At 58.3% G+C, this 20,998-nt stretch overlaps 1 protein-coding gene across 1 annotated transcript in view; it reads right to left on the bottom strand.

Moving 5' to 3' along the window:
* The window catches only part of NOL4L (nucleolar protein 4 like), a 106,033-nt gene that overhangs the window by 3,084 nt on the left and 81,951 nt on the right, over nucleotides 1–20,998 (bottom strand). Inside the window, exons 5-10 of the mRNA XM_040981653.1 lie at nucleotides 16,500–16,641; nucleotides 3,034–3,311; nucleotides 1,388–1,573; nucleotides 1,113–1,304; nucleotides 854–976; nucleotides 369–570 (exon numbers count right to left, since the gene is read on the bottom strand). Coding sequence (XP_040837587.1) covers nucleotides 369–570; nucleotides 854–976; nucleotides 1,113–1,304; nucleotides 1,388–1,573; nucleotides 3,034–3,311; nucleotides 16,500–16,641 — 1,123 coding nt within the window. The remainder of the gene's footprint in view (nucleotides 1–368; nucleotides 571–853; nucleotides 977–1,112; nucleotides 1,305–1,387; nucleotides 1,574–3,033; nucleotides 3,312–16,499; nucleotides 16,642–20,998) is intronic.

Genomic DNA, 20,998 nt, shown 5'->3' with positions numbered 1-20,998 from the left:
TGGGGCCATGGTGAGCATGGGGGTGTGGGCTTCACACTGTGAGGAGGTACCAACCAGCGCCCTTCCTGGCTGCCCCGGCAGAGGGTAGGCTTCCTGTGGCAAGGCCAGGGCTCCATGTCCTGCTGCACATGTGTGCAAAGCCACACAGAGCAGGGCGTCCTCGGCTCCCTGTGGTCCCCAGAGCCGGTGGTGTGTATGCCTGTCCCTGTTTACACCCCCACCCAATCCTGGGGCAAGCAGAAGGATGCGGACAGCACAACCCAGCGTCTAAACGCTGGGCCCAAGTGGCCCTGGGATTGCCCACCCTCACTGTACCCACCCTGCCTCCTGTCTCTTTCCTGGGGCTGTTGGAATGCCACCCAACTCACCATTACTGTGATTTCCTGTCTGAAGGGAAGCAGGGGGCTGCAGGTTGCTGCTCAAGGCCCCATAGCCACGGTAGCTGTAGTTGAGGCTGCCGTTGACGTACACAGGGTCCTGGGAGTAGGAGGGGGCTGGCAGTGAGTAGGTGGAGTGGGTGATGGTGGCGGAGTCCCGGGAGTGCTGCTTGTCCAGGGCTATGGGCTCGTCCTGCACAGGAAGAGGGCAGCGCTGGGGCACCAAGGGTGGTGGATTCCTGGGACCCAGCACCATGACCTGGCTCCAGGGGTCCCCCTGCCATGCTGCAGGGCCCATCCATGTTGAAAACCACCCAACTGCAGTCCTTTTCCGGCACCCCTGACCTACAAGGCCTGTTAGCATACCCACCCCTTGTCTCCCCATCTCCACCCGAGCTCCAGTGGTCCCCACTTGACTGAAGATGGCCCCCGGTACTCCCGTCCAGGACCCAGGGCAACTGCCAGGCAGCAGGCACCTGCGAGGATTGGTAGATCTCCAGGCGCATTCTCTTTGCTGCTTTCCTGGTCTCACTCTCACAGGCAGCTGCCAGGATGTTCTCGGCCATAGCTGAGGTCAAGTGGGGAGGCGTGGGTCTGGTCTGCGGCAGAAGGGAGGAGAGCCATTGAGTGTTAGGGCTCGCATGCAACACTCAGAGATGCTTAACATACAGAGCTGCTGTGGAGGCTGCGAGGGGCCCCTGGGTGACCCTGAGGCAGGGAGCAGGCTGGGCTCACCATTTCCATGCCGTTCTTCTTCATGCGCCGGCAGGACTTGAGGTATGTGCGGATGCGCTTGCGTGCGCGCTCCTGGAATTCGGGGAACTGACGGCTGCAGGATTCAATGATGGCCTGGATCTTCTCCTTGGGCTGCTTAGAGATGGGCACCATGCGGTCCAGGTTCTCATCCACAAAGAGACGCACAAACATCTGTGGGAGATACGGGTTGTGGGGCAGGCCATCCTGGGGTGCCCCCGATTACACTCTGCCCCACTAAACCCTGCCCCACTCACGTTGAAGGCCTTGAGACGCTCAGGGTCCATGCCCTCAGGGTCGTTCATCTTGTCGTTGTCCTCATGGTCGTCATGGTCGTCGTCGTCATCGTCAGCCGCAGGGGCCCTGCCCACCGTCAGGTCCTCAGGGCAGCCGCTGACCTCCGTCTTGATAGAATCATAGCTCCCAGAGCTGTAGGGGGGAGACTGAGGAGAGGGAAGTCGCAGGGGAGTCAGGGTGGTGAACAGGGGCGCTCATAGGAGCCACGGCTTCCCTCCTTCCCAATCCTGTCATCTGTGAAATGAGGCCAGGGTACCCACACCGCAACCCATCACACCAGGCAAGGCAGAGGCCAATGCAAGAGGAATTCCTGTCACCAGTCCTGATCCTTCTGTGCCAAGATCTGTTTTTGGCTTCAGGGTTTTCCTTCCTGATCCCTGATGAATATTGCAACCCTGAGCTGCCAAGCGAGCTGCCAACAGTATGCTGTCTGCTGGGGCAGAGCAGCAGATGCAATGAGAGCGCGAGCCGGCCAGGGCCACAGGTCCATTAGGCAGTGTGTTCTCGGGGCTCCTGGGCAGAGCTGCTCCTGACTGCCTTCACACCCCCCAGGAGATGCAGGAGCCCCGGTGCAGATCAGCACTCCATGGAGGGTGGGCAGGCCAGCCAAGGCTTGGGCACAGCAGCCAGGACACTGGCTGAGTCTCCTACACTCCCTAGCCCAGCGCCCAGGACCAAGTCCTGGTTCCCCATCCAATTCCAGCTTCTTGATCATGCGCCCCCTGGGGGCCAGCAGGGACTGGTTCAAGTGGCTGGGTCCCTGCTGCCCACAGTGAACACTGGATGGAGTTCCTGGCTTGACTATCTCAGGCTTGTGGGGCAAAGGGAACACTGTCTCCTGACTCCCTACCTCTCAGAAATCAAGCAAAAAGGTTGAAAAGGAGTGCAGTCCCTTCAAGGCACTACTCCCAGGGCAGCACCCTGAGAACTGCCGCACATGCTTGTCAGTGCTCTACAGAAAGAACCAATGCCCAGGGTGTATCCTGCCCTTGAGTGGGCTGGCCCCAGCAGGTGAATGGGGCTCAGGAAGCGGGATCCCAGCAACCCCAAGGCGTGAGCCCAGGAAGCTAATCGCCACCACTCTGCACTCTGCCCACTCCTAGGCTCCTCCCAGCCTACCCTCACAGGTCCTGACACAGCCTCTACCCTCCTCTTGCACAGACTTGGGGGAGGGGACGGGACACCTGCCCCCCAGAAGTATACTGCACTCAGTAGTGTTGGCTGCCTACAGGCCCTGGGGCCCTGCCAGACAAAACTTGCCCCATCCGTGGGGCAGGAGCTCTGCCTGCCCCAGGCCCAGCCTGGCACGTGCCAGTACGCCCTACGCCCTATGCTGCTGCAAGAAGCCTTGGTGGCCGGGACCCTGGAAACAGTGTCATTGCCATCCCTGCCAGCCTGGAGGTGGGGGGGGGGGGGTTCTACCCTGCCATGTCCCCATTTCCTTTGTCACCTGCAGAGTGGAGCAACCAGGCAGAGTGGTTGGAACATGAGAGGCTTTGAGCTGATTGGCACTTCACAGCAGAAAGCTCCAGGGGCAGGTACAGGGTACACTCAGTCATGGTCAATCCCAACACAGGGGAGGAGGGGGTCACACACCCCAACTCACCTCAGGGGTGGTCTTCACCGCGTACTTGACCCGGCTCCGCAGCCCGTCGGAGCCGCAGCCATCTGAGGGGTAGGAAGGCGTGCCAAGGGCTGAGCCTGAGGGCAGCTTGTCACACAGGTTGATGGGTTGGTCTTCCGCAGCCGAGGCAAAATCCATAGGGGCGGCAGCACCGTTGCCATTCGTCTGGGGGAAGGCAGGGTCACCCTGAGTGCTGCTCGATGTGGACGGGTTCAGGGTGGAAGAGCCATGGCCGCTGCCGCTCTCGGAGGAGGAGTCGTCTGCAACAAGCGGACCAATGATGAGGTCCAGCCCAGCACCTGCCATCCCCTGAGAACCCTTCCCACCACCTCACCTCAGCACCTGCCAGAGGATGATGGGGTCCTTACCAGCGAGAGGGGGGTTATAGGCAGTGCAGTGGCAGGGGTCAGCAATCAGGGAGGGTCAAGGTGGGAGTGAGGGGCTTGGCCAGGTTGCCTTCTCCAGCTCCCAGGTGGTGGTGTGTGGCCACCTGGTCACCTACACCCTCTCATAGGTGGCTGAGCCCCTCAGATCTGTCCTCCCCTGCACAGGACCTGTAGCCTCCAGCATCCCAAGCCAGAGCTGCAGACCCAACAAAACACTGCACGGGGATGCCCCCTGCTGCCCAGAGTGCCACATCGTCTGCGGGACCCTGGAAAGCAACCAGGGAAAGAGGGCAGCTCCAGAGACTCCAGGGCTCATGGGCTGTAGGAGCAAAGGCCAGAGCCACCCTGACAGTCCTAGAGTTACTGTCACGTGAGCCACCTAACGGCTTCCCGGGGCCACTGACGTTCGTGTGCCCAGGTGTCTCAACACCTGAACCAAGTGTGGATGGGGGATGTTTATCTTCCCCTTTCCCAGGCCAGGGTTGTGCCAGCCTCCACCCTCCTGGCTGGTAGATTATGAAGATTTAGTCCCTGGTGTTGGGCACTGGGTACAGGCCCTGGGCTAGAGTGTCCCCATGGCTATGGAACAGCTCTAACATCCCCACCAATCACAGGTCTCCCAGCTGCCCAGAAGGCAGGACCAGGCTGCCCATCAGGCAGTCCAGAGTACTGGGCAGAGGGGGATGGGAAAGACCACAGCACAGTGGACCCTCCCCCTTCAGGCCCCCGCAGGTCCCCTGGGTCAAGCTGCTGATCCTTCAGGCAGCCTGGCTCTCTGCTCCCAGCCTGCCCACAGCCCCCACACCCCAGAGTCTCCAGGCCTGCAGCCTCTTATCCCTCCACAAGGGGCTCTTCTGGCAGCCTCTGGGGCTTGTGGAAGGCATAGGGTACCCAGCCTTGGAACCAGCCCTCCCCAGGATCAGATGCACACTGCTGATCATGGGACAACTGCCCCCTCCCCGCCGGCCAAACCCCACACTCAGGGTGGCCGCCATAGGCTGCCTCTCAGCAGCCGGAACTCCAGACTCCAGGCCTGCGCATGGGCCCTACAGTTTGTTAGCACACCTGTCCCTCAGCCCCCATCTCCTCCCTCCACAGTCCCCGCCAGCTGTAAGTCAAGGCTCCTCCTGCTGGCCCCAAGCAGGGCCTGTGGAATTGAGGCTGGCACTGGTGGGTCACTCAGACCACCTTGAGAACTCCTCTCCCAGTCACTGCTTTGCCTCCGAGCACCTTGGCGGCCTGTGGAAGGAGGGACTGCTCCTCAGCATGCTGCGAGGTGGCTGAGCCAGTGGGCACTATGTCCACCACAGCCCCAGACTGGCTGCAGAGCTACCCCTGGCAGGCTGCCTCTTGCATGTTCCTCCCTGAGTTGGGGGGTCCCCTTGTGCCAGGGCTATGCCCTTGTACTGGAACAGGTGGCACTGGTGCCAGTGTGCTCACACGGTTCTCATTTAAGATTTACTTTTCTATTGGAAAGTCAGATATACAGAGAGGAGAGAAATGGAAGATCTTTCATCAGTTGATTCACTCCCCAAGTGGCCACAACAGTCAGAGCTGAGCCAATCCGGAGCCAGGAGATTCTTCCAGGTCACCCACGCGGGTGCAGGGCCCTAAGGCTTTGGGTCATCCTCCGCTGCTTTCCCAGGCCACAAGCAGGGAGCTGGATGGGAAGCAGGACCACCAGGATACAAACTGGCGACCATATGTGATCCTGGTGTGTGTAAGGCAAGGACTTTAGCCACTAGGCCACCATGCGGGCCCAGTCCTCGTTCTTAAAAGATGAGAATTACCTATAGCATCCTGCACACCCCCAGTGAGTGGCCTCCAGCAGCTGGACTGGTGCAGTGGCTGACATTCCTTAAAGGGTCTGTCCTACACCCATGCCCAAGATGTTTCCAGTCCAGCTTCCTGCTGTCGTGCACCCCGGGAAGGCTGCAGGCAATGGGGAGACCCTAATGGAGTTCTAATGATGTATGTCCTGGTTTGCTGCCAACCCATTCATCTATGCTGATCTTGGGGCTGGGGTCGCATCCAAAGTGGTCACAGCCAGTGGGGGGAAACAAAAGATGCAGGTAGCTGTAAGTAGACACCAGGCTCCTTCCATGGGCCGCCTGCTACTCCTACTTCTCAGCCCAGCCTGCTCCACTGGGCCCAGGGCCTGTGCACCTGCTGGCCCCACTGCCTCCCTAGGAATCCCTTGGCTCACTCCCTCGCCGCCTGGGCAGCCCTGCTCTGACACGCTGACCCCTTTACCTATTTCTCCCAGGGCAATTTGTCACCTCACAATGCTTCTGTGTTCACTGGGTTTGTGGCTGAGCTGCCGCCTGAGACCTAGCTGGCAGGGCCGCAGGGGATGGGCACAGCTCACTCCAGCCTCTCCAGAAGCCACGCCCCTTCCTCTAGTGAGTGCCCTGGGGTTAGCCAGGGTTCCTTGGACTGAGCACGTGCACCACAGCTGGCCACTCAGCAACCAGTGCCAACATGTGACTGAGCCAGACCGGGAGGAGGAGCTGGCTCTAGCGGGAGGGGAGCTGCTTAGCAGGCGGGCTGGGCAAAGGAAAACAGGGCTGCCAGGCCAGAGTGCAGAAAGACTCTCCAAGTCCCCCTCTGCTCAAACCAAAAACCCTTGGACTCCTGGCTGGAATGCAGGAGCAAGAGCTTTCCCTCTTGTGGGGGCTTGTTGGAGGTGCAGGTTTATGTCCCATGCATCTGCTCAGCTTGGAGTAGCTCAGGGGGTCCTCCCTTTGGCAGTGGTCAAGGAGAGAAAATTGGCCTCTTTCCTCCCTGGGACCCTGTCCCCCAGCCCAGCCTGAGGTAAGCAGAAGCTTTTGGGTGCAGGTTCCCGAGGCTTTGGGCTGTCCAGAGGTGGGAGGTTGGGGTTTGCTGGTGCAATGCCCCACCCCTGTGGCTAGAACACAGAGAAAAGAGGCTCTGCCCCATTCAGAACCCCTCCCCCTAACCCCACAGCCCTGCAGAGAAGCACCATGCAAGAGAATCACAGACAGGAACCGAGACACAGATGGCTCCAGCGGCTGGTGGCACGACCTTGGGCATGGTCCGTCCTGTGGGCGCCTCTTATCTACACCTCGGGGGAGTTGCCCCTGCCCTCTCATAACTCTGAAAACACACAGCTGGCCCCTGTGCCTCCAGGGGTGCAGGCATCCAGCTGAGGGGCTCTCAGGTCAAGCAGTGTGCCTAGTTGGGCCCACCCCAGCCCTGGACTTGGGAGTGGAGTCCAAGGACAAGACACAGGGTGATTCTGTGCTGCCTGACTGGCATCTTGTCTTTGTGCCAGGAAGGCCCCTGGGGGTGCAGGGGAAGCCTGCTCAGGGCTACCTGCTGGCTGCCTGCGACAGACAGCCTGGGCACAGATGAGAAGGCACCTCCCATGTCCAGGATCGCCACATGCCCTGGGCCCTCCCCAGCCTCAACAAAGGACAGCTCCTCAAGTGGGGAGGACCTGGAGCCTGCCACCTGTGCCCGGAACGCCTCCGGGCAGGGCAGGCGGCCGGGCCCATCTACTCCAGCCCAGGCAGTGTGGTGCTATTCAAACGGGGGAATTAGTGATGAATGGGGGAAACTGTTCCTCCTTCCAGAAGGAGACAAAAACCCCTTTGACCTCGGCAAACAATGCCCTTATGTGGGCGCCAGTGCCTCGCAGCCCGCACAAGCCTGGCTCTGTGCAAGTCGCCAGGGCTGGGCTAGGCCAGGCTGGACCAGGGCAAGTGGAAGGCGTCTCCCCCTGCCCCCCATTCCTAGGACCCAGCACACAGGCAGCCTGCTGTGATGCCTCCTGGTGGGGTTTCGGTCATAGGAGCAGACTGGCAGGGGAGGAGGAGCATCAATAATTCACACACACACAAACACAGATGAGCCAGCGAGGGGGTGGGCACACCAGGGCATGGCCCACAGGATGTGGGAGGTAGCTCTAGGCTGTGGGCTGCGGCTGGACTCTGCCTGGAATTTGGGGCTGTCACCCACCAATGCTCCGAAGGAGAGGGAGGTGGGCAGCCTGGGCTGTATTGACATGATACAGAGCTCTAAGGAACACCAGACTCCTAGCAGCTACCCGCTCTTCCTCCAGAAGAAAGTAGGGGGTCCGGGGGTCAAACATGGGATACTGGCATCTCAACATGCAACAGACCTCATGGGCACCTGTCCCCTGAGCACACCACTGTGTCCCTGAGGCTCCAACGGCAAAGAGCAGGGAGCAAACATCCTGCTGCTGGGTCCCACTTGCAGGGCTTGATACACAGTCCAGGCCACGGGCATCTCTGCCCTGGCAAAGCTTGGTGCTCCCAGTGATTGGGCCTATTGCAAGATGCTCCATAAGCAGGTGCCTACACCTGCACCTGCCAAAGCTCATAGACCCCAGAGCCAAAGGCAAGTGCTATCTGCTAGAAAAGGAACGTGAGTCACATGCAAGGGCACTTTCAAAATATCACGGGAAAATGAATGGAAACAAAAGTTAAAGAGTTTTTGGGCCTGGCACGGTGACCTAGCAGCTAAAGTCTTCACCTTGAACGCTCCAGGATCCCATATGGACACCAGTTCTAATCCTGGCAACCTCAGTTCCCATCCAGCTCCCTGCTTGTGGTCTGAGAAAGCAGTCGAGGATGTCCCAAAGCCTTGGGGACCCTGTACCTGTGTGGGAGACCTGGAGGAGGTTCCAGGCTCCTGGCTTTGGACTGATGCAGCTCTGACCATTGTGGTCACTTGGGGAGTGAATCATCAGACAGTAGATCTTCCTCTCTGTCGCTCCTCCTCTATGTATAGCTGACTTTCCAAGAAAAATAAATCTTTTTTTAAAAATTGACTTTGCTGGAAAAACTCTTTTTTTTTTTAAGATTTATTTTTCTTGGAAAGTCAGCTATACATAGAGGAGAAGAGACAGAGAGGAAGATCTTCTGTCTGATGATTCACTTCCCAAGTGACTGAACGGTCAGAGCTGTGCCAATCTGAAGCCAGGAGCCAGGAGATTCTTCCAGGTCTCCCACATGGGTGCAGGGTCCCAAGGCCTTGGGTCATCCTCCACTGCTTTCCCAGGCCACAAGCAGGGAGCTTGATGGGAAGTGGAGCTGCCGGGATTAGAACTGGCACCCATATGGAATCCCAGTGCATTTAGGGTGAGGACTTCAGCTGCTAGGCCACTCTGCCGGGCCCATGCAAAGACAATTTTTAAAGGGCTGGTGTGGTGGTGCCGTGGAGACAGTGGCATCCTATCCAGGAAGCCCATTTGGAGTCTCAGCTGCTCTGCTTCCAATCCAGCTTCCTGCAAAGGTACCTGGGAAGGCAGGAGAGGATGGCTCCAGTGCTCCAACTCCTTCACCGACAGGAGAGATGACATTCCTGGCTCCTGGTTTCTACTGGGTTTCGCCCTTCCTATTGCAGCTATTTAGGAAGTGAACCCGCACGTAGAAATTCTCTCTCTTCCTTCTTCTGTGTAACTCAAACAAATCTTATAGTGCTCACTTCAGCAACATATATACTAAAATTGGAACAAATATACATTTTTTTTTTAGTTTTTTAAACTTTTAAAAATTTCTTTTCATTGGAAAGTTGGATTTACAGAGAGGAAGATGTTCTATCCGCTGGTTCACCTCCAAGTAGCTGCAACGGCCGGAGCAGAGCCAACCTAAAGCCAGGAGCAGAAGCTGAAGCTTCTTCCAGGTCTCCCACGTGGGTGCAGGGTCCCAAGGCTTTGGGCTGTCCTCCACTGCTTTCCCAGGCCACAAGCAGGGAGCTGGATGGGAAGTGGAGCAGCTGGGATACAAACCAGTGTTCATAAAAAAACATACTAGCAGTATTGTGGCACAGAGGGTCAAACTGCCACCTGTAGCACCAGTTCAAGTCTCAGCTGCCCCACTTCCAGCTCCCTGCTAGGGGGAAAGTAAAGGGTGGTCTCTGGATGAAATCTTTGGCTTAGGTTTGGCCAGACCTGGCTGCTGTGACCATTTGGAGAATGAACCAACAGAGGGAAAATCTCCACACTCCAACCCCCATCACTCTTTGTAACTGTATCAAAAAAATCTTTGAAACAAAAACAACTTCAAAATCAATACAGTTTTGTGTTAGTATTTTTCACATTCTATTTTTGCACCAAAATAAACTCATACTTTAATTCTGGTTTCCCATAAACTTAATTTTTTTCTTTTAGGGGCCAGTGTTATGGCATAGCACATAAAGCTACTATATTTAGCATCCTATATGAGAACCAGATCAAACCCTAGCTGCTTCACTTCCAATCCAGCTTCCTGCTGTTACACCTGGAAAAAAAAAACAGTGGAAAATGGCCCAAGTACTTGGACACTGTATCCACATGGGAGACCTAGAAGAAGCTCCAGGCTTCCAGCTTTGGCCTGGCAAAACCCAGGCCATCATGGCCATTTGCAGAGTAAACCAGGGGATGGAAGCTTTGTGTGTATGTGTGTGTGTCCCATTAACTCTGCCTTTCAAATAAAACTAAACAAAAAATTTCATTTAGAGGACCTGGTGCAATAGCCTAGAGACTAAATCCTCGCCTTGCATGTACCAGGATCCCATATGGGCGTCAGGTGTACAAAGGATGAAAAATCTTGCTCTCCATCTTCCCTTCTCTCTATAGATCTGACTCTCCAATAAAAAGAAATAAATCTTTAAAAAAATTAGTCTGTTTTTGAAATCCAGAGATACAAAGATATAAAGAGAATGCTGGGGCCACCATGGTGACAGAGTATGCTAAACCCCCACCTATAGTACTGCCATCACATGCGGGCACCAGTTTAAACACCAGTTGTCTGCCTATTTTTTTTTTTTTAAGATTTATGTATTTTTATTAGAATGGCAGACTAAATTTATAGAAGGAAAGAAAGAGAAACATCCACTGGTTCACTCCCCAAGTGGCTGCAATTTCCAGAGCTGAGCCGATCCGAAGCCAGGAGCCAGGAGATTCTTCCAGGTCTCCCCTGTGGGTGCAGGGTCCCAAGGCTTTGGGCTGTCCTCCACTGCTTTCCCAGGCCACAAGCAGAGAGCTGCATGGGAAGCAGGGCCGCCAGAACATGAACCAGTGTTGGTTCACTCCCCAGTGGGGAGCTGGATCAGAAGTGGAGTAGCGACACCATCAACTGACACCTATAGGGGATGCCAGCATTGCAGGAGGATGCTCAACCTGTTAGGTCACAACACGGCCCCTCAAGTGGCACCTTCACTGCTGTGCCAACTGCCCCTTCGCAAACTTCTCAAAGTCCTCTCCTGTGTCCTTTCCAGTCACTATTTTCAAAATGAAAATGCAGGTGGAATTAATTATCAGTCTATTGTATTTATCTCATATGTCTGAAACATTTCATCAGCAAACAAGCGACAGTATCTGAAACGGAGACAAGCCCACTGCCAGTGCACACGGGTGGCATATCCTGACCCCTGCCCTCAGCAAGTACCCAGCCCAGGCTAGAGACCGACCACCGTAAATCTCTGTCTTTCCTAACTCAGCACACCTGGCTTATGTGGCCTTCCCTCCCAGTGGGAAACTACGGGCTGCTGGCAGGCAGTTGGCCAGCTCACCGCCCGGAGGGAGAAGCGGTGTCCATGTGACCCCCGCTCCACCCTCATCTCGGGACTTCCGGCGTCTCTGAAGCCTGGGTTTGCCCATCTGCACGGTGAAGCTGCGCCTCCCCCACTCCTGGCCTCTCCTATCACATCCTGGCCACTTCTGCTCAGGGAAACACACCCAGCAGTGCCTGCCCAGGTCTGTGTCCTCCTGGGCCTGGCCGCCTTCCCAGCCCCACCCTCCAGGTCAAGCACAGGCAGTGAGAAATAAATGCTAAGTCAGTATGCAGAGCACCAGCTGAGATGCCACCCCCGTGTGCACATGCACACACGTACACAGGTATGTGCATGCACGCATGCTCACGAGAGCAAACAGCCACAGAAGGCCCCACTGCCGCTGCGTGCCAGTGTTTCACAGAGTACAGCCCATGCCCCAGCTTCCACACAAGCGGCCTCCAGCAGACCCCCAGCATTCTTCCCAGAAGGATAATTTGGTTCTGCTACAGCCCAGTCCTTAGGTCCCAGTGGTGACACCAATGTGACCCTGGCCACTTCCTGCTTCTTGGGAAGGTTGTCCTTGGCTGGGCTGGGGCTGGGGGTACCTCTCCCCATGGCCGTTGCTCAGCAGCAGAGGGTGGAAGCTGGGACTGGCCGCCAAGGCCCAGGCTGCTGTTCCAGGTGTGGGTCTGGGCCATTTCTCTTTCTCTCAGCAGGTGGACCTCTCTGCAATGTCCTGCAGCCTGTTGTGCCAACTGGAGCCTCGTGGACATGGAAGCCCCAGCAGCGTGGACAAGGCCAGGGCTGTGCAGGCACCCCTGCCCCCAGCCCCCAGGATAAAGGGATCCCTTGGAGCCATCTCCCAGCCTCTCTCAGCACGCAGCAGGCTGGGAGCCAGCACCGGCCAGCACCATCTGTGTTGCCTGCAGCCCAGCTGATAATGGACACTTGCCTGTGACCTGGGACTGTTAGTGTGGCCTGGGGAAAATCCTTGGAAGGGCCTGGGCCCCAGCTCTCTGCCTCTGAGAGTGGAGGAGGGGAGAAAAGGAACAAGGAGGAGGAGGTGGTCGCAGAGCAGTGTGCAGCCCTCTGGTGCAGCAGATTCTTCTTCTCCAAGGAGAAGTGAGGGGCATGTGAGGCCCACACTGGCCTTCAAGCCCCACCTTGGAGAAACAGGGAGAAGGGTGGGGCGGGGCCGCAGGTGCAGGGGAGAGAAGGCTCAACTTCCAAGGCCAACCCTACCAGGTTGAGGGGAGGGGCTGCCACCTTCTGCTAGGAGACAGTCCCTGAGGCCACACCAAGCCAAGGGTGCTTGGGCGCAAGGGTTTGGTGGCAGCAGGCTGCAGAGCTCTGTGGACCCTGTAGGGATGGGCCGTGGGAGTGGGAACACCAGCCAAGAACACCATCCAGGGGTGCTACAGGAACCCTGGCTGAGCCCACTTGCCCAGCCCTTCCCTATTCCCTGCACAACCCCTGCCAGGGCTCCCTATGGGGCATCTTCAGGGCCCTGCCTGCATGAGGGGAGCTGTTACCTGTGTACCCAGCCCTCCCCTCGGGTGGGTGGCGGCCCCTGGCCTCGCAGCTGCCTGCTTGGCTGCTTGGCTTTGTGGGACCCTGGGGTAGAACAGAGCTGGCCCAATCAAAGACCAGAGTGGCAGGGGATGTAGGGTCACCAGACATGGCCCCACGAGGGAAAGGATTGCCCTAAGCCACCCAGAGAGGAGGGAGCAGGAGGAGGAGCTGGGCCTAGGGCAGTGCAGCTGAGCTGGGGTCTCACTCGGATCAGGCTGACAGGGACAGGAGAGTCGGCACCACCGGCACACAGAGGCCCGGGTGTGTGGGTCGTATGCCTGCTGGGTTTGCACTTCCGGGTGTGGAGGGCCCCACCCAGAGCAGCAAAAGCAGGGAGGCAGGAAGCCTGGCCTTCTTACCAAAAGCTTTATGGGGACACCCGGTGGATGACCACCGCCCCGGTGAGTGAGTGGGAGGGCTGGGCCCTAGACACAGGCCAATGCTCAGAGAGGGTAAGCAGCTTGCTCAAGACCACACTGCAGGAAGGAGCTAGCCAGGGCTCAGTGAGACCACCACAGCAAGGTGCTGGGACCTTCCTGGCCGGGGTGCTCACGGGAGCAGCTGGATGCCACTCAGTCCTCCCAAAGCTGTGTCGTGCCAGCACCCTGCCAGGCAGCCTGGCACAAGGAGTCTTTGGGAGACATGGCCCCGGACAGGAGCAGGGGTCCAGGAGGAGACACCTGCCCTAGCAGAAAATGCCCCTTTCTCTGAGAGACAGGACAGTCAGCTCTGAGCACACAGGGTAGTAGCTGGGCATAAAGGTCACAGACTTTAAAAAATCGTGGCAGGGGGCCCAGCGCCATGGCTTAGTGGATAAAACCTGGCCTTGCACATGCCAGGATCCCATATGGATACCAGTTCATATCCTGGCTGCTCCACTTCCCGTCCAGCTCCCCAATTATGGCCTGAGAAAGCAGTAGAGGATCTCAAAGCCTTGGGACCCTACATCCGTGTGGGACTCAGAAAAAGCTCCTGGCTTCTGATTTTGGATTGGCTAAGCTCTGGCCATTGTGGCTACTTGGAGAGTGAACCAGCAGATGGAGGATCTTTCTGTCTCTTTTTCTCTGTAAATCTGCCTTTTGCAATAAAAAATAAATAAACCTTTAAAATACTGCACACTTCCCTGCAGCTGCTCCCTTAAAAGCGGACGGAGGCTCTGGTCTCACGTGGAGACAACCCTGGGTGGGGTAGGGATGGATGCCTTTGATCACTGGCCACTCTAAGCCGTCTTATTCTCCCTTATTGTTCTTGAGTTTTCTGCCACAAACTTGATGGTTGAGATGTGGGAGATGAAAAAAAAAAAAAGCAGCTCAGGAAGCTGACGGCTGGTGGGCACCCCAAATTCTCATGCTGCCCCTCTTCAGTCACACGATGGATTCTAGTGGTGGGGAACCCCTGAGACCTGCGGTATCTGTGCAGCCTCCGGCCAATGACACGCCCTTGACCAAGGAAGGTGGCGCCTGGGCGTGGCAGGGCACAGACAGCAGGGCTGGGGGGCGTACACGAGGGGTCTCCGCACGCCCCCAGGACCCTGCACAGCTCCAGCCTGAAGACTCACACCCACTCACCCTGCACAAGGCCGAAGCAGGACCCTCAGCCAGCCCCCAGCACGAGCTTCCTGTCTACCCAGGAGGTGAGTAATGCCGGCCCCGCGCATCCCTAGCTGAGGCCAGGCCTCACATTTTCCATCCAGGAAGGGGCAGAGGGAGAGCGAGAGAAGGGAGGGGCAGGCGAGAGGCCTGAAGGGGAAATGTCAGCAGTGGCCCTGCCTGTGGGGGTTGGGCCCGGTCATGGCCCACTCATTCACACCTTTGTCCATCCCAGGTGCCCAACAGCTACTGCCCCAGTCCTGGCCTTGCCAGCTCCAGTGTTAGGTGCCACGGTCCTGGCTCCAGGGTGCTCACAGCCACAGGAGAAGAAACAAAGAGCCCCACCAACGGTGTCACCACAGAATTGGCAGGGCCCAGCCACAGTGTACCCTCATGGGCAACTCCTAAGTCCCAGGGCTTCTCCAAGGACTTAGGATGTGCACACGGCCCTGCCAGGACCCTGTGGAGAGCAGGAAGCCTCAGCCCGGGCGTGGCCCCACAGGGCGGGATGGGAAGGCACAGGAAGCACAGCAGGATCCCAACCTCTCCCATGGCCCCTACCCGCACCTGTCACAGCGGAGAGAGGGCAGCAGCTTCCGTGTGGCCCTGGCCCCGGCGAGTGCCCTCCCTGGTGCTCAATGAGATGGCACCAGAGCAGTAGCTCCACTGAGGTGTGCAAGGGAAAGGTGGACAGACAGTGACAGGTCAGAGCAGGGAACATGGGGGCTCGCTTCCCCTATGGCTCACTAGGGCTCGGCCGTGGCACCTGCCCTGCCAGGGCCTGGCCATGCATCCCATGTGGAAACAGCAGGACCCCACCAAGCTGTTGGTATGGAGGCAGGGGTTGGCTCCAGCTCGCACTGCTACTCCGCACCCATGTGGCTGGGAGGTGTCATGGGCTCAGCCTTGGAGCTCCCATGCTCCCTGGCCAAAGGAAAGGACCAGATGGGCCAGTCTGGGCCACCTCGGAACCCCACAATCCCAGCACTGGGGCTGCACTGCTCTCACACCAGCACGGCAGCTCCAAACCTCCAGCTGCAGCCCCTGATGAAATAATTAAATTGGTGGCAGCACAGTCCACACCATCCCCTCCGTCTCCAGCTCCGGCTGCCCGCCTTGATAAACAACTGGCTGCTGGCCACCTCACTTCCTAGGGACCACCGGCAGCTGAGCCTCACTCCCACCAATCAACAGATCCCGAGAGAGGCTCCACAAGTGTCCCCCACTGTGGCCACTCCCCAGGGGTGGTTGCAAGGACCAACACCACCAGAAGGCTTCCCAGGATGAGCAAGGTAGGGCAGCCCATCCTGCCTTCCTCCTCCTCCTGGTCCTCTTTGGGTGGGACTGAGCACGGCTGCTGGCCCTGGGTGTGGCCCTCCAGCAGCCCAGCCGCCCACCCGGCAGTACCCGGCCCTGCCCGCCCCGGAGTGCCCACCCCCGTGGGAACGCGGTGGGAGCACACAGCACGAGGGGGGTCGCGCTGACCTCACGAGGCATTGAGGTACAAAAGCCCTTTCTTTCCCAGCAGCCTCGCACCCCACTCCTCGCACAGGCACGCCCTGGCTCCCCGGCCCCTGGCCCAGACACCTCCAGGCTGGGTCTCCTCCGAGACAAAGCCGGATTCAAGCTGAGGGGGCCAGTCGGGGAGCCGGGTGCACGGGTTCTGCCATGGAGACGAACTTTGACCCAAACCAGGAGGCTCCTACCCCTTATTTACTCTCCGGCCTGCCTGGTGCACTGAGCCAACATCGCACCCCTTTCTAACCCTGCACCTCCCTGCCACATTCCAGGCCCCGACCTTCGACCCTTCCTAATTGCTGGCTCCTACACCCCAGTTGTCAGAGGCCACCTCCTCCACGGAAACCACGGCACTGGGGACCATGGGGGCCGCCCACGCCTGCAGGCCCGCCATACCCACGCTGATGCCGGAGCCCCACATAGGAGCTCTGAAGTGGGTCCCTGGGAGCTGACTCCTGACCCCAACCCTTGCAGTGACAGGCAGGGAGGATGCAGGCTGCTACTGCTGCAGGCAGAGCCAAGCCAGGGGCAAGAGCTCAGCCGGCTGCAGGGACGTGTGGACAGCGGTCCCGCGCCAGGGGCCCCATCTTACAGCCACCCTCCTCATTCTAGCTGTGGGACACAGCTGTCACGTCACGACAGGTACGGGAAGAAGAGGAGGTGCAGCTGGCCGGGTCTGGGTCAAGCACCCCAGAAGCCTTCAGAGGCTGGGTTCCCCCACACCTTCATAGCCCACAAGGACTGGATGCAACGCCCCACCCCCACATCCTCCAGGAGAGACAGACAAGCCTTGCTGTGTCTCTGGGGACATCTGTCTGTTGCCCACTCCCTCGACCCCCCTGCCAGTGCTGGGGACACTCACCATCTTCATGGCCGTGGAGGTTCTGCGGGCTCCGCATCCTTTCGTCCTGGCTGGGACTCAGGCTGGAGGCCAGGTGTGGTTCAGCTGACATCCATGTGGAGTCGCTCATATCAAAATCTCCACTGCTCACTGAGGTTTCATCCTGATTGGGGGGGTTGGGGGGGGAGAGAAAGAAAGCAGGGGTCAACGGGGCGCCAGGGGAGGTGCGCCCTCCTGCCCAGCCCCCCTGGAAACAGCCTGGACTCTGGTTCCTGTCGGAAGCCAGGGCCCAGGGCCCGCACTGCTGCCTGTAATTGAAGACAATTACGAGGTCTTGCATCCTGTAGGGGCGGACGGTGGGGCCTGGCTCCTACCCTCGCCAGCCAAGGTTGCAGCGAGCACTGTAAACAAGGGCGGCCCCGGGAAGGGGGCTGGCTGGGCACAGGGCCCCTCGGAGGCCAGAGGTGGGCAGGGAGATGTGCGGGGAGGTGGGGGAGGCCGGCTGCACTCCTGGGGAACATGCACTGAATTCCTTTCTCCTACTCCCCCAGCCCAGAGGACATTTCTGTCTTCCTCCTTGCTAACCTTCGCTGCGCTTCAAAGATATGCTCTTGGGCGGCTTCCAGGGTTTCCAGGGCCAGCCCCAGAGGCAGAAGGAAGGAGGGGGGCGGGGCGGGCCAGGGTTCCAATCAGACGGCAAAGGGGGTTCAGCTCAAGGGCCTTGGGGGGAGCACCAGGGCCTTCCAAACAGCCGGATGGGGCTGCTGGGCGAGGACCACGCCTGCTGCCTTGGCCAGTCATCCGGGAACCCCTGGGGCAGGAAGGGACCCCACCTCCCTCTGGCCCAGCCTCTCTGAGGAGCAGCAGGCGACTGTGCTTGGGAGCCAGTGGTGAAACCAGGAGAAAGATGAAACCCAGCAGCTCACACAGCCCAGGGTTCGGGCCTCCCCTGCCCCCGCCCAGCAAGGCATAGCAAACACGCTTCAGCAAGAACTTCCTCAGCCCCGTTCCTCCCTCCCACAGCACACAAGTGTTCCCGCTACCGGGGAACCCATGTAGCTCAGCCACTCCTTGCTCCACTACTTGGGAGTTTCCTGGAATTTACAACTTCTGTGTGGCAGGGGACCCCCCCCCACCACCACCACCACAATTGAACCCTGGGAATGGGAGTCAGCCCCCCACACAGTACACCCATAGTCCTCTCTCCATAAATGCATACACAGGTGGGCACTTCTGCATATACACAGGCCCAGCTGCTGGCTGCCCACCCCGGTGACTCTCCAACCCCGTTCCTGCCTCGAGTCCACCCTGAGGGAATCTTCACATTGGAGAAACACACCGGTCCCAAAGCCCTCCCTGCACAAAGGGACAACAAAACCACCCCAGATGCTAATGGGACAGAACCAGAGGGGGGTGGGGAGCAGAGCTGGCAGCAGGAAGAGGTGCCAGTGCAAGGCCGCTATGGGAATGGTCTCACGGGTCGGGGCCACGGTACCCGGCTCGGGGTCAGACCTGAAGCCAGGCATAAAGTTGGGAAATTCAGGTTTGGGCAGTGTTGGGAATGCTCCTGAATTAAACTACAAGCTTTCTATTGCCACTCAGAAGCACTGCCCCCTCACACACATTGGACAAGCACCTATGGAACATCTCCGGTGGGCCAAACCCCTTTGCTGGTGCTGGGAGAGTCAGCCATGGATGAGACCAAGCCCCAGCCCTCTAAGCACTCTCCCATTCAGAGGGGCTGAGGACACAAGGCAGGGAAGTACACAAAGCCATGGCCATGGGCACTCCAAAGCCCCCACGAAGCAAGAGACCCAAGGAGGTAGCCCCACAGGGCCGGCTGCCAGGGCATCTGAGGTGGTCCTCACGGTGCATGGGGCAGGGGCTGTGCAGTGTCACCACAGGGAACAGAACTGGCGTTAGACAGTGGCCCAAGATGGTGAGCACCCGGGGACCAGGGAGTCTCCTAGTGGCCAGCCCTCCTGTCTCCAGTTTTGACAAAGCTTTGTGGAGTGTTCCAGCAATCCTTGGGGCTGAGGGAGGAGAGCGGGGTGGGATTGCAGGGGGAAGGGAGGGCGCTCCGAGATGGGCTGGGGACTTCCATGCTCGGGCCTCACCCAGCCAGGTTCAAGACAGTGACAAAAGAAACCAAAGCTTGGCAGGTGCCACATTCTCCCTGGGCCATCCGCATCCCCCTTCCCTGTGGGCCCACTGTGGCCCGCTGAGCAGGCACCACTAGTAGGTCCTTGCTACCAACAAGGAAGCCAAACCCTGAGAGGATGAGGCACTTGTCCAGGGCCACATCCGGCTCTGTGGCCATGTCTCATCCCAGCTGTCCCACCGTCCCACACCCTCATCCATCATCTACTTTCTCCAAATTCTGCTTCTGAAATCATAGACCTGCCTGAGGTATTTTTCCAGTGAGAGCAGGTCCCCGAAGGAAGGAAGGTGAGGCCCACAGGTCCTGAGGTGCACTGCCCTGCCGATCCCCCACCAGACCAGAGACATGTTCAGTGCACTGAACTGGTTGGTGCGACGCCTGGCATGCAATGAGGAGGCTGTGTGAATCTGACCATTAAGGGCTCTTGGACCCATGGTGTGTGGTGCTGGAACAGAGGCTGTGTGCAAGCGGGGACCTGGGCTGGCAGGCCAGCAGCTGCCCTGTGACATCCCCCCTTCTGCAACTGCCACTAGTGGGGCCACTCTTGGTCCAGCATTCCTATGTTCCTCCCTCCACCCCACAAATCCCACTGGGAAGAGGTGGGCTGTATCTGACATTGACATTGAAACCTCCTGGTACCAAGAGGGGCGTCCGACACATGCGGGGCTGCCTGGGATGGGGGCTCTGTCTACAGTGCTGTCCAGCAGGCCCCCAGACCCGGAGCTGATAATGAAGCACAGTGCACAGGCATGAACAAAAGCAGCTCTCTCCCTAAGCCTGACTACAGAACCACCAGGCCAAGGGCTGCCTCCCTGCACACTTTCTCCCACCTACCTGAAACAATCAGATTCTTCAAGGATACAATGTCTCAGGCCCAGCGGCTTGACCTGGTGGCTAAAGTCCTCACCCTGAACCCTCCGGGATCCTACATGGGTGCCGTTCTAATCCTGGCAGCTCCACTTCCCATCCGACTCCCTGCTTGTGGCCTGGGAGAGCAGTCAAGGACGGCCCAAAGCCTTGGGACCCTGCACCTGTGTGGGAGACCTGGAGGAGGTTCCAGGCTCCTGGCTCCGGATCAGCACAGCACCAGCTGTTGCAGCCACTTGGGGAGTGAATCATCAGACAGTAGATCTTCCTCTCTGTCTCTCCTCCTCTATGTATATTTGACTTTCTAATAAAAATAAGTATTTTTTTAAAAAGGATACAATGTCTCCACAGGAGGACCCCAAGAAAGCTGCACCAAAGCTTACACACACACACACACACACACACACACACACACACACACACACACACAGAGAGAGCTCTGGCCATTCAATGTAGACGATGAAGGTGGGATCTTTCCCTCCACGTCTCATTATGTAGGGGAAGGGGACCAGCCCACCCAGGTGGGCGTGGATGGAGTGGGGAGCCCTGCCAGGTTACCCACTGACCACATCCCCCTCTGCAGGGACTCTTCCTCTTGCCCCCAACGTGGAGACCTCAGTCCTGTGAGAAGTGCTTTTGTCCATGACCTTGACACTTGCTGCCACAGCTATGTTGTTTCCTAAGTGGGAAATCAACCCTTCCAAACCTAACTTTTCACGAAAAAAATCAGCCAACCAATGAAGTCGTGTTTGGGCCCATCGGCCTGCCGCATCTACACTCCTGGGGCCCGACCTGGAAGAGAAGCCTTCCCAAGGCCCCTGGACGGACAGCCTGCAGCGGAAGCGACCACAGCAGAACCCCACAGTGCACAAGCATGGAGCAGCCCCGCCGCAGAGGGGCAAGCAAGCGAGCACGCATTGTGGCCTCCCTGCCCTTGAGCCTGGGCTGTAGACGCAGGCTCACCACAAGGACAGTCACCCACTCACCCACACACACAGTTCAGAACCCATGGGGGGGAAGAAAGAAAAACCCATGGAAGGGAAAAATCTGTAGCATCCGAGCACCCAGGGACCTCCAGAGACACCGCTGCCCTGCTCCCCTCCCCATGACACTGAACCCCTAGAGGTCACAGGCTGGATGCATCCTGCTTGTACCTGCGGAAATCTCTCAGAATCGGGAATGCCACCCTCTTGCTTTCTGTTGATAAACGTCAATGCAACTTTTCCTTCGACAACAAATAATGCACATGACCCATCCTTTCTGGGACCCCTCTCGGGTCACCCCAGGAGACCATCCTGCTCACTGCACTTGGTTCCTCTAGTCTGCCCTCAGACACCAGGAAGCTTGTGGCCTTGCCTACCTGGCAACACAAGTTCCACCACGTGAGCTGGCTTTGGAGGATAGTAGGTTCAAGTCCCAGCTGCTCCACCTGCAATCCAGCTCCCTGCTAAGGGGCCTAGAAAAAGCAGCAGCAGATCGCTTGAGCACTTGG

Source organism: Ochotona curzoniae, unplaced genomic scaffold (genome assembly GCF_017591425.1).
Source record: "Ochotona curzoniae isolate NIBS_2020 unplaced genomic scaffold, NIBS_Ocur_1.0 contig_3520, whole genome shotgun sequence".
Lineage (NCBI taxonomy): Eukaryota > Metazoa > Chordata > Mammalia > Lagomorpha > Ochotonidae > Ochotona > Ochotona curzoniae.
This window is presented reverse-complemented; position numbering and strand designations above follow the sequence as displayed.